Raw genomic sequence first — 12,931 nt, 5'->3', positions numbered from 1 at the left:
CTGTACATAAAACAGCACAACTATGAGAAGTTTCTCGGGGGGCTGCAGTTCCGCTGAGCTCCACAAGGTGGCGATCTCACTTCTACACAGACAGGAAGTGATGTCAGTTCCAGGCAGGAAGTGATGTCAGGTATAAATAGGAAGTTTGTGAGCCGAGTCGGGAGGAAGTAGAGAGGAGACATTGCAGGAACTGGCAGCAGAGGAGGTAATGAGATATTATTTTATATCTACACAGGTCGGAGTAGGGATATCCAGAGTATAGGAGAGGTCCTGGAGAATTCCCAGAGATGAGCATGGGAGGAGGTGATGAGGGAGATCGAGAGCAGGAGGTCTTGGGAGGAGCAGAGAGGATGGGTTGGGCGATCTATTGAGACGAAGTTGGTGATGTAACTCAGGGCAGAGCTATGGATGGCTTTGTATGTTGTTGTTAGTATTTTGAATGGTAATAATAAGGTGAGTGGAATCCAGTGGAGGGATTGGCAGAGACGGGTGGAGGACACTAAGCCGATGGTAAGGTGGATGAGTCTGGTAGCAGCATTAATGATAGACTGAAGGGGGGGATAGCCCCTGTAGAGGTCGGTCAATGGAAGGGAGTTGCAGTAGTCAAGACGAGAAATAAGCTGGGTGTGAATTTGTTGCTTTGAGGTGTCATTGGACACTGAATGGAGGATAGTGGAGGGATTGGCAGAGAGGGGTGGAGGACACTGAATGGAGGTCAGTGGAGGGATTGGTAGAGAGGGGTGGAGGACACTGAATGGAGGTCAGTGGAGGGATTGGTAGAGAGGGGTGGAGGACACTGAATGGAGGCCAGTGGAGGGATTGGTAGAGAGGGGTGGAGGACACTGAATGGAGACCAGTGGAGGGATTGGCAGAGAGGGATGGAGGACACTAAATGGAGGGATTGGTAGAGAGGGGTGGAGGACATTGAATGGAGACCAGTGGAGGGATTGGCAGAGAGGGATGGAGGACACTAAATGGAGGGATTGGTAGAGAGGGGTGGAGGACATTGAATGGAGACCAGTGGAGGGATTGGCAGAGAGGGGTGGAGGACACTGAATGGAGGTCAGTGGAGGGATTGGCAGAGAGGGGTGGAGGACACTGAATGGAGGCCAGTGGAGGGATTGGTAGAGGGGGTGGAGGACATTGAATGGAGGCCAGTGGAGGGATTGGCAGAGGGGGTGGAGGACACTGAATGGAGGCCAGTGGAGGGATTGGCAGAGAGGGGTGGAGGACACTGAATAGAGACCAGTGGAGGGATTGGCAGAGAGGGGTGGAGGACACTGAATGGAAACCAGTGGAGGGATTGGCAGAGGGGGTGGAGGACACTGAATGGAGGCCAGTGGAGGGATTGGCAGAGAGGGGTGGAGGACACTGAATAGAGACCAGTGGAGGGATTGGTAGAGAGGGGTGGAGGACACTGAATGGAGACCAGTGGAGGGATTGGTAGAGAGAGGTAGAGGACACTGAATGGAAGCCAGTGGAGGGATTGGCAGAGAGGGGTGGAGGACACTGAATGGAGGCCAGTGGAGGGATTGGCAGAGAGGGGTGGAGGACACTGAATGGAGACCAGTGGAGGGATTGGCAGAGAGGGGTGGAGGACACTGAATGGAGGTCAGTGGAGGGATTGGCAGAGAGGGGTGGAGGACGCTGAATGGAGGCCAGTGGAGGGATTGGCAGAGAGGGGTGGAGGACACTGAATGGAGGCCAGTGGAGGGATTGGCAGAGAGGGGTGGAGGACACTGAATGGAGGCCAGTGGAGGGATTGGCAGAGAGGGGTGGAGGACACTGAATGGAGACCAGTGGAGGGAATGGTAGAGAGGGGTGGAGGACACTGAATGGAAGCCAGTGGAGGGATTGGCAGAGAGGAGTGGAGGACATTGGATGGTTGGTAAGGTGGATGAGTCTGGTAGCATTAATGATAGACTGAAGGGGGGGGGGGGATAGTCTCTGTAGAGGTCGGCCAATGGAAGGGAATTGCAGTAGTCACAATGAGATATAAGCTGGGAGTGAATATTTGGCTTTGTGGTGTCATTGGTTAAGAAGGGGTATATTTTGGGGGAGGAGAAGATGGGTCCAGGAAGGAGAGTTTAGGAGGAGAAGACACTATTGTGGAAAGAGTGGTGGGGGGAACATATTACAGGGAGGACGGAGTAGTTGTCAGTCTAGAAGGAAAAAAGCTGGATGGGGAAATAGAGGTTCACCTGCAGTCTGTCAGGAGCTCTGTTTGTAGATGTTGTCTTGTTTGTCTTACATAAAGTTCCGTGTTTTACCTAGGGCCTATTTTTCAAACTTGTTGTATACACGTTAAAAGCGATTTTTTATTTTTTTTTTGCTAGAAAATTACTTAGAACCCCCAAACATAATTTTTTTTTTTTTTCAGACACCCTAGAAAATAAAATGGCGGTCGTTGAAATACTTTCTCAGATCGTATTTGCGCAGCGATGTTACAAGCGCAATTTAAAAAAAAAAAAAAACACTTTTTTTAAATTAAAAAATAAGACACCAGTAAATTTAGACATTTTTTTTTTATATTATAAAAGATAATTTTATGAAAAGTAAATTGATACCCAACATGTCACGCCTTCGAAATTGCGCCGGAATGGCGACAAAATTTGACAATTAAAAGGCAACGTATGTCTACAGGTTACCAGTTTTGAGTTGCAGAGGAGGTCTAGGGCTAGACTTATTGCTCTCGCTCACCGGGAGGCCCGGAAAGTGCGGCGGGAGTGGGGGGGACGTCCCCTCCCGCTCCTCCGGTATAACAACCGAGTGGCTTTTAGCCGCATCGGTTGTTATTCCTGGATAGCCGATCGCCCGCTCTAATCAGCGGTACCGCAGCTGCGGACATCACCCCGGTATGAAAGCCGAGGCCGCACATCGGCGTACACTCGGCGGGAACGGGTTAAATTTATAGCAATACGGGACGGAGGAGGGTTCGTGAATTTATTATATTCTATTAGAAACTAATTTCTGATTTTCTGAAAGACTTAAAGGGAGTCTTATTGAGCTTTTCCAGCAAATGAAAAACGAAGCAAAAATAAACCACCCAACACAAAATAGATTTTACATATAAAATGGAATTTCTAATCGGACAGGCCAAAGGGTAAGAGTCTCCCAGACCCCAAAACCATCGCAAAGCCTAAACGTAATGTTCCTCTGTGTGTAATCCCACCGGGGATCGTTCTTATGTGATAGAAATCCTCATTTTATCCCCCCCCCATACATCCCCATCCTGATATTATACAACCAGTACAGTCCAGATCATTCTCTGTTATCAATTATTGGTCTACAGGAAACCTGTATAGATCACATGACCAATGAGGATGGCGGAGGACCAGAGTCACATGACTGAGAAGATACTAAACCTCACCCTGGAGATCATCTACCTGCTGACCGGAGAGGTGAGGAGGATTCTGGGAGGTCACATGACATCACTCTTATGTCTATTAATAAAACACAGACCTGACCGGAGAGGTGAGGAGGATTCTGGGAGGTCACATGACATCACTCTTATCTCTATTAATAAAACACAGACCTGGCCGGAGAGGTGAGGAGGATTCTGGGAGGTCACATGACATCACTCTTATGTCTATTAATAAAACACAGACCTGACCGGAGAGGTGAGGAGGATTCTGGGAGGTCACATGACATCACTCTTATCTCTATTAATAAAACACAGACCTGACCGGAGAGGTGAGGAGGATTCTGGGAGGTCACATGACATCACTCTTATCTCTATTAATAAAACACAGACCTGACCGGAGAGGTGAGGAGGATTCTGGGATTTTAACATGATGTTCCTATTGGTTCTCCAATACAGAGATTTCCTCTTGTGAAGTCAGGTGATCATATGACCATCACAGTGCCTCCATGTGACTCCCTAAAACCTGAGAGACACAACATGGAGAAGATTCTAGAAGTCACCAAGAAGATGATGGAGCTGCTGACAGGAGAGGTGAGGAGGATTCTGGGAATTCTGGGACATTATCCAGTAACAGACAAGGGATGTGTCTGGATGGTGACTGTATCATTGTGTGTGTCAGGTTCCTATAAGGTGTCAGGATGTCACTGTCTATTTCTCCATGGAGGAGTGGGAGTATTTAGAAGGACACAAGGATCTCTACAAGGACGTCATGATGGACAATCAGCCGCCCCTCACATCACCGGGTAAGAGGAGACTTTATTGTAAAGGAGAGAGCAGTACGGAGGCTCCACCTAGATCCCCCATCATCTGATAAACACATAGAAACAATGTATTCAGTCAGTGTGTGTGTTTCCTACAGATGGATCCAGTAATGGGAACCCACCAGAGAGATGTCCCCGTCCTCTGTATTCCCGGGATTCCACACAGGAAGGTCACACCATCCCCCACCATCATCAGGTAGATGAGGAACAATCACTGATAGTATCATTAGGATCTGTACATTATCTGCATTGTTACCATTGATGTCATTTTTATTATATATTCAGAGTGGAAACCTGAGAGATTCTAAAGTTGAGGTTAAAGAAGAGATAAAAGAGGAGGATGATGAGGATGGGGTGATGGAGGAGTCAGAGATTCCAAAAGAACACAAAGATCTGTACCTGAACATCATAGAGGAGTCACCCAACTATAGGAACCCACCAGAGAGATGTCCCCGTCTTCTGTACTGCCGGGGCTCCACACAGGAAGGTCACACCATCCCCCACCATCATCAGGTAGATGAGGAACAATCACTGATCGTTATATTTTATACAGAAACTTGTTTGTTACAATAATTGTACATATATATATATATTTAGAGTGGAAACCTCGGGGATTGTAATATTGTTAAAGAAGAGTATAAAGAGGAGGATGAGGAGTATGGAGTGATGGAGGAGTTTTCTGAAGAACACAAGGATATGATGGAGCCACTTAGTAACAGAAACCAACCAGAGAGATGTCCCCGTCCTCTGTATTCCCGGGATTGCACACAGGAAGGTCACACCATCCCCCACCATCATCAGGTAGGTGGAGTTGAGGGTCGGGAACATAAAGTGATTGAACACTCTGACATGTGGAGATAATGTGTGGACTCTACAAGATGATATTTTCTATGTGATCTCACATCATAAATACTTCTATGTTACAGATGTGATTTTCTGCTATTCTGTTGGTTTAGGGTGAAGATCTGATGAAGATGAAAGTTGAGGGTGAAGTAGAAGAGACGTATGTGAGGGATGATCAGCAATATACGGAGGAGGCTGGAATGACGAGGACATTCATAGAGGAGGACACTCCTACAGAGATCAGCACAGGTGACCCATCATATATTCTTCTCTTATCTCTGCTCTGTTACTGCACACTGATTGGTCCAGAGTAGAGCGGAAGCTGAGTGATATCAGCCAATAATAGGTGTATAATGGTCCCCTCCCTGTACTGATACTCTATTTGGGGTTCAGCTGGCAGTATTAGGTTGTGTGTCACTCCTAGTTACAGTAGCACAGATATGATAACACAGATTGAACCTTTTTTTTAGGTTTGTCCCTCTTCTTCCAGCAGACTTATATCTAAATGTTACCATAAACTGTATTACCCCTTTCCCTGCCAGGCCCGGAACTCCACTTTTTAATCTCAGGTGGCCGCAACATTTTTGCAATTTTTCCATTGCTTTTTTATTTTTCCCTTTCAGCCTTTAGAGTTTGTAAAAGACCCCCCCAAAACCATACATTTTCTGAAAGCGCGTGACCAGTAGAATATCAAGAAGATGCTACTGATTTTTAAGGTCCCGTGACATTTGCGTGGTGTGTGTCCCAATTGACATCCATGCGGGTGTAGGTGTATGACCCCAAATGCAGACCATGTATGTTCGGGGACATGCGCCAACATTGGAGCAGTGGCTGTGTCCATGCAGCCGCTGCATCCGAATTGGCATCATTTGGACTGCCTGCCCAGGAGTGCATGAACACCTGTGTATTTCCATGCAGCCGCTGTGTCCAAACTGACATCAATGGCACTGCCTGCACAGGAGTGCATGTAGACCTGTACATTCCCATGCAGGTGTGTGTCCCAATAGACATGAATGGAATGGCCTGCACAGGAGTGCATGTAGACCTTTACATTCCTATGCAGGTGTGTCCCAATAGACATCAATGGGACGGCCTGCACAGGAATGCATGAACACCTGTGCATTTCCATGCAGCCTCTGTGTCCCAATTGACATCAGTGGAACCACTTTAATGGGGATTGCAATTTTTCCCTAGCTTTTTTATTTTTCCCTTTCAGCCTTCAGAGTTTGTAAAAGACCCCTCCAAACCATACATTTTCTGAAAGCCGGTGACCAGTAGAATATCAAGAAGATACTACTGATTTTTAAGGTCCTGTGATATTTCTGAAAATGTTTATCAAATTGCTATGTTCCACCTGTGCATCCCTTTGCAGCTAAACACGACCTCGCTGTAGTATGCCCTGCGCGAGCGAGGCCTTAGACCTTGTTTAGACTTAAGGTTGGGGGGGGGGGCAGAAAAAAAATCTAGGCTGAGCTTTGTTTCTTGTTCGGGCTTGAGAGGCAAGGGAGAAAACACATCTCTAAATCTACCCTCACTATGTTTTTTTCTTTTTGTAGTGCTTACTCCTGTAGGAGCCGCTGGAATTTTGCAAAGGTTCTTCTCCAGTGGTTTGCCCAATTGACATCAATGCGACTGCCTGCACAGGAAAGCATGAACACCTGTGCATTCCTATGCAGCCGCTGTGTCCCAATTGACATTAATGGAACCACCTGCATGGGGATTGCAATTTTTCCATTGCTTTTTTATTTTTCCCTTTCAGCCTTCAGAGTTTGTAAAAGACCCCTCCAAACCATACATTTTCTGAAAGCAGGTGACCAGCAGAATATCAAGAAGATGCTACTGATTTTTAAGGTCCTGTGATATTTCCGCAAATGTTTATCAAATTCCTATGTTCCACCTGTGCATCCCTTTGCAGCTAAACACAACCTCGCTGTAGTATGCCCTGCATGAACGAGGCCTTAGACCTTGTTTAGACTTACATTTCGGGGGGGGATCAAAAAAAATCTAGGCTGAGCTTTGTTTCTTCTTCGGGCTTGAGAGGCAAGGCAGAAGACACATCTCTAAATCTACCCTCACTATGTTTTTTTTTCTTTTTGTAGCGATTACTCCTGTAGGAGCCGCTGCAATTTTGCAAGGGTTCTTCCCCAGTGGTTTGCCCCGCAGCCAGGCACAAGTTCACAGCCACACTTTTCCACAATACCCAGTCTAAGGGGGGTGGGGGGGGGGGGGGTGAAGCTTTGGCAGAAAAGTCTTTCCTCCTCTGCACTTGTGTAGAACTTTAGTAAGCAACTGCCCTGTAACCACTTCGACACCGGGGAGCACCTATACACCTTCCTGCCCAGAGCAATTTTTCAGCTTTCAGCGCTCTCACGTTTTTAAGTGACAATTGGGCGGTCGTGCGATGTTGTACCCAAATTTTATATCCCCCCCCCCCCATCCCCACAAATAGAGCTTCATTTTGATGGTATTTGATCACTTCTGGGGGTTTTAATTTTTTGTGCTACAAATAAAAAGGGAACGAAAATTTTGAAAAAAAATAAAGTTTTTCTTTGTAAATAAGTAAGTTTTCTCCTTCACTGACGATGGCACCGATGATGGCGGAGGAGGAGGAATATAACGTACGGACCTGGCCAGCTGGAAGCAGTGCTGTAGGTCCGTACGCTGTATGGGCCTTGCATTGAGAGGGTTAAACATCTCATTGGGATAAGGCGTATCACTAAAACACTTACCTGTCCCGGGGGAAAATCCTGCTGCAAGCACCCTCCAGTGCTGCATATCACCAGGGTCGCTTGTTCTATGGTAAAGGGTCTGCAGGTCTGAACTTTGGCCCTCTTCTTTATCAGAGATCACATGACCCAGTGCCTAGGCCTATGGTCACTTGTTCTATGATAAAAAGTCTTCAATTCAAGACTTTGACCCTCTTGTCTACCAGAGATCACATGACACTGTGCCTTGGCCTATGGTCACTTGTTCTACGATAAAGAGTCTTCAAGTCAAGACTTTGACCCTCTTGTCTACCAGAGATCACATGACCCTGTGCCTAGGCCTATGGTCACTTGTTCTATGATAAAGAGTCTTCAAGTCAAGACTTTGACCCTCTTGTCTACCAGAGATCACATGACCCTGTGCCTAGGCCTATGGTCACTTGTTCTATGATAAAGAGTCTTCAAGTCAAGACTTTGACCCTCTTGTCTACCAGAGATCACATGACCCTGTGCCTAGGCCTATGGTCACTTGTTCTATGATAAAGAGTCTTCAAGTCAAGACTTTGACCCTCTTGCCTACCAGAGATCACATGACTCTGTGCCTTGGCCTATGGTCACTTGTTCTATGATAAAGAGTCTTCAAGTCAAGACTTTGACCCTCTTGCCTACCAGAGATCACATGACCCAGTGCCTAGGCTTGTGGTTGTGTGAAGAGCATGGACCTCCCAGTCCCCATTGGTTTCTGCTCTTCTGACAAGGCTGTGTAAATGTAGAAGTGATCTGGGAGGAGGACCAAAGGACTGAAGAGGGGGGGAAAAGTCCCGGCTGGTTGGGACCTCCACAGAGAACATCTCCTCACTCATATCTACCTGATCCAGATGGGATCTTGATGGAAGTGAACTAACCCTCTCATATCTATTGATGATGTTTTTATATTTTTCCAGGACACGCCATGGAGAAACCCTCAAAGGATCATCTCACTTTATCTCCAGGTTGGAAAATGGAAGATGAGGACATCACAGGAGATCACATAGAGGAAGACGGGAAAAGTTCTGATCTTTCTGAACATCAGAAATTGCACCCGGGTGAGAAGAGATACGCCTGCCCCGAGTGTGGGAAAAGTTTTCCACGGAGATATGACTTTGTTTTACATCAAAGATCTCACACGGGGGAGAAGCCGTACCCCTGTCCTGAGTGTGGGAAATGTTTTGCGATAAAATCAAACCTTGCAAAACATCAAAAAACTCACACGGGTGAGAAGCCGTATTCCTGCCCTGAGTGCGGGAAATGTTTTTCACAGAAGGTCCATCTTAATTCACATAGGATGTCTCACACGGGTGAAAAGCCTTATTCCTGCCCTGAGTGCGGAAAATGTTTCACAAAAAAATCCGGCCTTGTAAAACATCAAAGACCTCCCACGGGTGAGAAAGCAGCATACTCCTGTACTCAGGGCAGGAGATGTTTGTCACGGAAATCAGACCTTGCTACGCATCAAAGGTCCCGCAAAGGTGAGAAGCCGTATTCCTGCCCCGAATGCGGGAGATGCTTTTCAAAAAAGAACCATCTTAACAACCATCTGAGGATTCACACGGGTGAAAAGCCATATTGCTGTCCTGAGTGTGGAAAATGTTTTACACAAAAAGCGAGCCTTCTGCTTCATCAAAGAACTCACACGGGCGAGAAGGCGTATGCCTGCCCCGAGTGCGGGAAATGTTTTTCACAGAATTCCCATCTTAAAATACATCGGAGAATTCACACGGGCGAAAAGCCGTATTCCTGTCCTGAGTGTGGAAAATGTTTTACACAAAAGACAAGCCTTGTACATCATCAAAGATCTCACACGAGTGAGAAGGCGTTTTCCTGTCCTGAGGGCGGGAAGTCTTTGTCTCAGAAATCAGACCTTGGTAACCATTAACGATCCCACACGGGGGGGGGGGGGGGGGGGAGAAGCCGTATTCCTGCCCTGAGTGAATGTTTTTCACTCAAGTACAAGTTTAACAAACACTGTAGGTCTCACACAGGTGAGACGATGTATAGCTTCGGAGTGTAGAAAATGCCCTTCCTGAAAGTCCGATCTTACTGAACATCAGATATGCTACACGTGGGAAAAGCCGTATTCATGCCCTGAGTGCGGGAAATGTTTTTCACAGAAGTCCTATCTTGTCAAACATCAGAGAACCCACACCAACCCTCGAGGTGTATTAGTGTTCTGAGCACCGAAAATAGATCATATGTTTCTGTACATCAGAGATCTCACACTGGGAAGAAGCTCACCTTGATCTACACCTCAGAAAACACGTGGCTGAGCGCTCCTCTGATCTTTATCATGGAAGGAACACTTTGAAGTCTTTGGTAGGATTATTTTTCCTCATAAAGTTTGGCTTACTCTAAGCCAGGGGTCTCAAACTGGTGGCCCTCCAGCTGTTGCGACACTACAAGTCCCATGAGGCATTGCAAGGCTGACAGTTACAAGGATGACTCCCACAGGTTGAGGCATGATGGGACTTGTAGTTTGGCAACAACTGGAGGGCCGCCAGTTTGAGACCCCTTGTCACGTACCTAGTAGGCTAGCCCGGAATGCAGGGAGCGGCCCCTCGTATCCCCTGGCTAAAGAACCCCTGGAGGTGGTAACAGGGATTCAAAAGTTCAGAGGGCACAAGTGCCTGGCAGGTAGAGGCAGGTCCGGATAGTCAGCAGCACACAGACAGCAGGTAGATAGGGCTGATGACAATCGGCTGGTGTAGGCAGGCACAAGTGGGTAAACTGGCAAGCAGACGATCGTCAGCGGAGACAGCAGGCACAGGAAATCCGAACGGATTGGCAGGAACAGCAGAGTCGGGTACAGGCCGGGTCGGTAGCAGGCGGTCAACACAGTACAAGGGGACGAGGCAGAGACGTGGTCAGACAAGCAGGTGGTCGAAGGCAGGCAGCAACGGATCGTGGTCAAGAACAAGCCGGGTCACAGGAATCTAGGCAACGGGTACAGGTAACAGAATAGCAGAAACTCCGAACACGCTGTAGACTGGACAGCAAGAAGGGAATGGAGCAGGGGCCTTAAGAAGCCTTTAGGGCGCCAAAACGGTCGCACGACGAGTCAGCGTGCCCCCGCGAGTGGCCGTGCGCCCGTTCGTGACCCCGTGTGCACGCGTGCGCTTGTTCGTGCCGACGCGAGTGCGTCCGTTCGCGCTAACGCGCGTCAAAGGGGAACGACGGGTTCTCTACAACAGGCTTCTGCGGGTAATTCTCCCGTGTGCGACCGGGACGCCAGGACGATCGTGACACCCCTGCTCTAAGCCCTTATACACACGGTCGGACATTCCGACAACAAAATCCGTCGGATTTTGTCCGAAACTTGTGTTGCATACACACGGTCCAACAAAGTTGTCGGAAAATCCGATACGTACGTAACGTGATGACATTATTTCGTTACGACGGGGACTACATTCAGGCTAGTAGCCAATAGCTTTGGTCTAGGAATTTGATCTGAGCATGCGTGGCACTTTGTCCGATCGGAATTCTCTACACATGATCGGGCAAAGTCCGATCGGATCATGTTGTCGGAAAATTTTATAGCCCAGCTCTAAAACTTATTCCGACGGAAACAGCCCGATGGAGCCCACACACAGTCGGATTATCCGACAACGCGGTCCGATCGGACATTTTCCGTCGGAATGTCCGACCGTGTGTACAAGGGCTAAGAGGAGGAAATATTTCTACTGGTTGAGTCCCTCTAGCAGTGTAGTCAGATCTCCAATGATCTTCAGCTGAAGCTTCACAGGAAGACATCCCGGTGGGAGAGACTCTAGATATGGGTGCGAGAAATGGGGAGATCAGACTACATTACAAGACTAACAAATACTGTGCTGTAGTCTTCACCTTGCACAAGCAGCTTCATTTGCTTGGAGATGGCCATCTGCTGGCTAAAAGTGGAAAATATTACACTTTGAGATGTAACATTTATATTTACCTGATAAACATGTAAATTCAACCCTAATCTTGTGTCTTAGTAGTTTTTGTTTTACCAGCTTGTACTTGTTGAAACAGCCAAACCTCACCCTTCTCATCAATCACAGGTCATGTGTAGTATACTTCAATCATAAGTCCATAGACACATACACTTGTAATTCCACCACACCATCATAATCTCCAACCACAAGATATTTTGCTGTTTATATTTTCAGCTCTCTGGTTCCTGCAGTAACCTAAGGAAACAAACCCATTACTATATTAATATGCTTTTACTGAACAACATCACTGTGTATACAAACTATTTACATTCACAGGAAAAACTATACAAGTCATATAGAGTACTATCAATATGCATACATACACACATTCAAAGGCTATCTATCCTTTTCTAGATGAAGAAAATTTACAATAATATCTATGCAATAGGGATACACTCAAAGTATTTTAATCGCTGTTATAGCTGGTCCACAATTTCCTTAATGAACAGGACTCCCAGCATCAATTGATCACAGGAAAACTGATCCTTGTCAGAAACCATGAAATCAGACAGAATTACAGTTAAATCACACTTAATAATAAAAGTAAAAAGAACAAACGTAGTCAAAACATAGCCAAAGTTCAGTAAATGGAATGGATAGTCAGCCAAGCCAGAAGTCAGGGGTCAATGTAGGGAAACAGCAAGCAAGATCTGGAGCCAGAAGGAATGTCAGCAAAGCAAGTTTTTAAAGTGGTTGTAAACCCTTACAACACACTTTGACCTACAGGTAAGCCTAGATTAAGGCTTACCTGTAGGTCCAAGAAATATCTCCTAAACCTACACGGTTTAGGAGATATTTGGCGAAAGACAGGCACCGCTGTCTACGGCGCATGCGCCGTAGACAGCGGCATGCAGGCATCCGTCAACGGCGATATGCCGCGCGTGGCGGCTCCCGTGCGCGGGAGCGACGTCATCGTGGCTTCGCCGAATGACAGCGGAGGAGCAGCGAGACCCACCGAGAAGATGGATGCGCTGTACTACAGGGGACAGCGGTGACATAGCTGGCTCCTGTGTCAGGTAAGTGACACATAATGGACTACTATGCGATGCGATGCATAGTAGTCCATTATGCTTTACCTTTGTAGGGAATGAAAGAGGAAGTAAACTCATCAGGGTTTACCTCCTCTTTAAGCAGGAATGCAGGAGATCATCTCTGTGATGTTGACCAAGGCAAAGGCAGAGATCCACTGGG

At 47.0% G+C, this 12,931-nt stretch overlaps 5 protein-coding genes across 5 annotated transcripts in view; all 5 read left to right on the top strand.

The window, feature by feature from the left end:
* Positions 1-12,931, top strand: part of LOC143955464 (uncharacterized) — a 209,211-nt gene that overhangs the window by 58,730 nt on the left and 137,550 nt on the right. The gene's annotated exons all lie outside the window — the stretch shown is intronic.
* The window catches only part of LOC143956018 (uncharacterized), a 65,443-nt gene that overhangs the window by 36,583 nt on the left and 15,929 nt on the right, over positions 1-12,931 (top strand). The window lies entirely within an intron of this gene.
* LOC143956032 (gastrula zinc finger protein XlCGF66.1-like) lies at positions 189-4,253 on the top strand. Its single transcript, XM_077466164.1, has 4 exons — positions 189-205; positions 3,293-3,401; positions 3,821-3,955; positions 4,044-4,253. Exons 2-4 carry the CDS (start codon positions 3,318-3,320, stop codon positions 4,233-4,235), a joined length of 411 nt encoding a protein of 136 aa, XP_077322290.1. The 5' UTR covers positions 189-205; positions 3,293-3,317; the 3' UTR covers positions 4,236-4,253.
* LOC143955361 (uncharacterized) lies at positions 4,257-5,117 on the top strand. Its single transcript, XM_077465425.1, has 4 exons — positions 4,257-4,381; positions 4,471-4,698; positions 4,783-4,986; positions 5,112-5,117. The coding sequence occupies exons 2-4, from the start codon at positions 4,543-4,545 to the stop codon at positions 5,115-5,117; spliced, it is 366 nt and encodes a 121-aa protein (XP_077321551.1). The 5' UTR covers positions 4,257-4,381; positions 4,471-4,542.
* Positions 5,134-11,727, top strand: LOC143955827 (uncharacterized). The gene is made up of 2 exons (XM_077465946.1): positions 5,134-5,277; positions 8,678-11,727. Exons 1-2 carry the CDS (start codon positions 5,154-5,156, stop codon positions 9,646-9,648), a joined length of 1,095 nt encoding a protein of 364 aa, XP_077322072.1. The 5' UTR covers positions 5,134-5,153; the 3' UTR covers positions 9,649-11,727.

The sequence above is a fragment of the Lithobates pipiens genome, unplaced genomic scaffold (assembly GCF_037356315.1).
Source record: "Lithobates pipiens isolate NorthernLeopardFrog02 unplaced genomic scaffold, aLitPip1_a1.2 Scaffold_35, whole genome shotgun sequence".
Taxonomy (NCBI): Eukaryota; Metazoa; Chordata; class Amphibia; order Anura; family Ranidae; genus Lithobates; species Lithobates pipiens.
The sequence above is the reverse complement of the archived record's forward strand: the minus strand, read 5'-3'. Positions and strand labels throughout refer to the sequence as shown.

Excerpts from the sequence above, each read along its gene's own strand:
- LOC143956032 (XM_077466164.1), top strand. The coding sequence starts at position 3,318 with ATGAGGATGGCGGAGGACCAGAGTCACATGACTGAGAAGATACTAAAC. Across the intron at positions 3,402-3,820 it reads TCTACCTGCTGACCGGAGAG|AGATTTCCTCTTGTGAAGTC; the intron begins GTGAGGAGGATT and ends TCTCCAATACAG. Across the intron at positions 3,956-4,043 it reads TGGAGCTGCTGACAGGAGAG|GTTCCTATAAGGTGTCAGGA; the intron begins GTGAGGAGGATT and ends TGTGTGTGTCAG.
- LOC143955361 (XM_077465425.1), top strand. The coding sequence starts at position 4,543 with ATGGAGGAGTCAGAGATTCCAAAAGAACACAAAGATCTGTACCTGAAC. Across the intron at positions 4,699-4,782 it reads CCATCCCCCACCATCATCAG|AGTGGAAACCTCGGGGATTG; the intron begins GTAGATGAGGAA and ends ATATATATTTAG.
- LOC143955827 (XM_077465946.1), top strand. The coding sequence starts at position 5,154 with ATGAAGATGAAAGTTGAGGGTGAAGTAGAAGAGACGTATGTGAGGGAT. Across the intron at positions 5,278-8,677 it reads TCCTACAGAGATCAGCACAG|GACACGCCATGGAGAAACCC; the intron begins GTGACCCATCAT and ends ATATTTTTCCAG.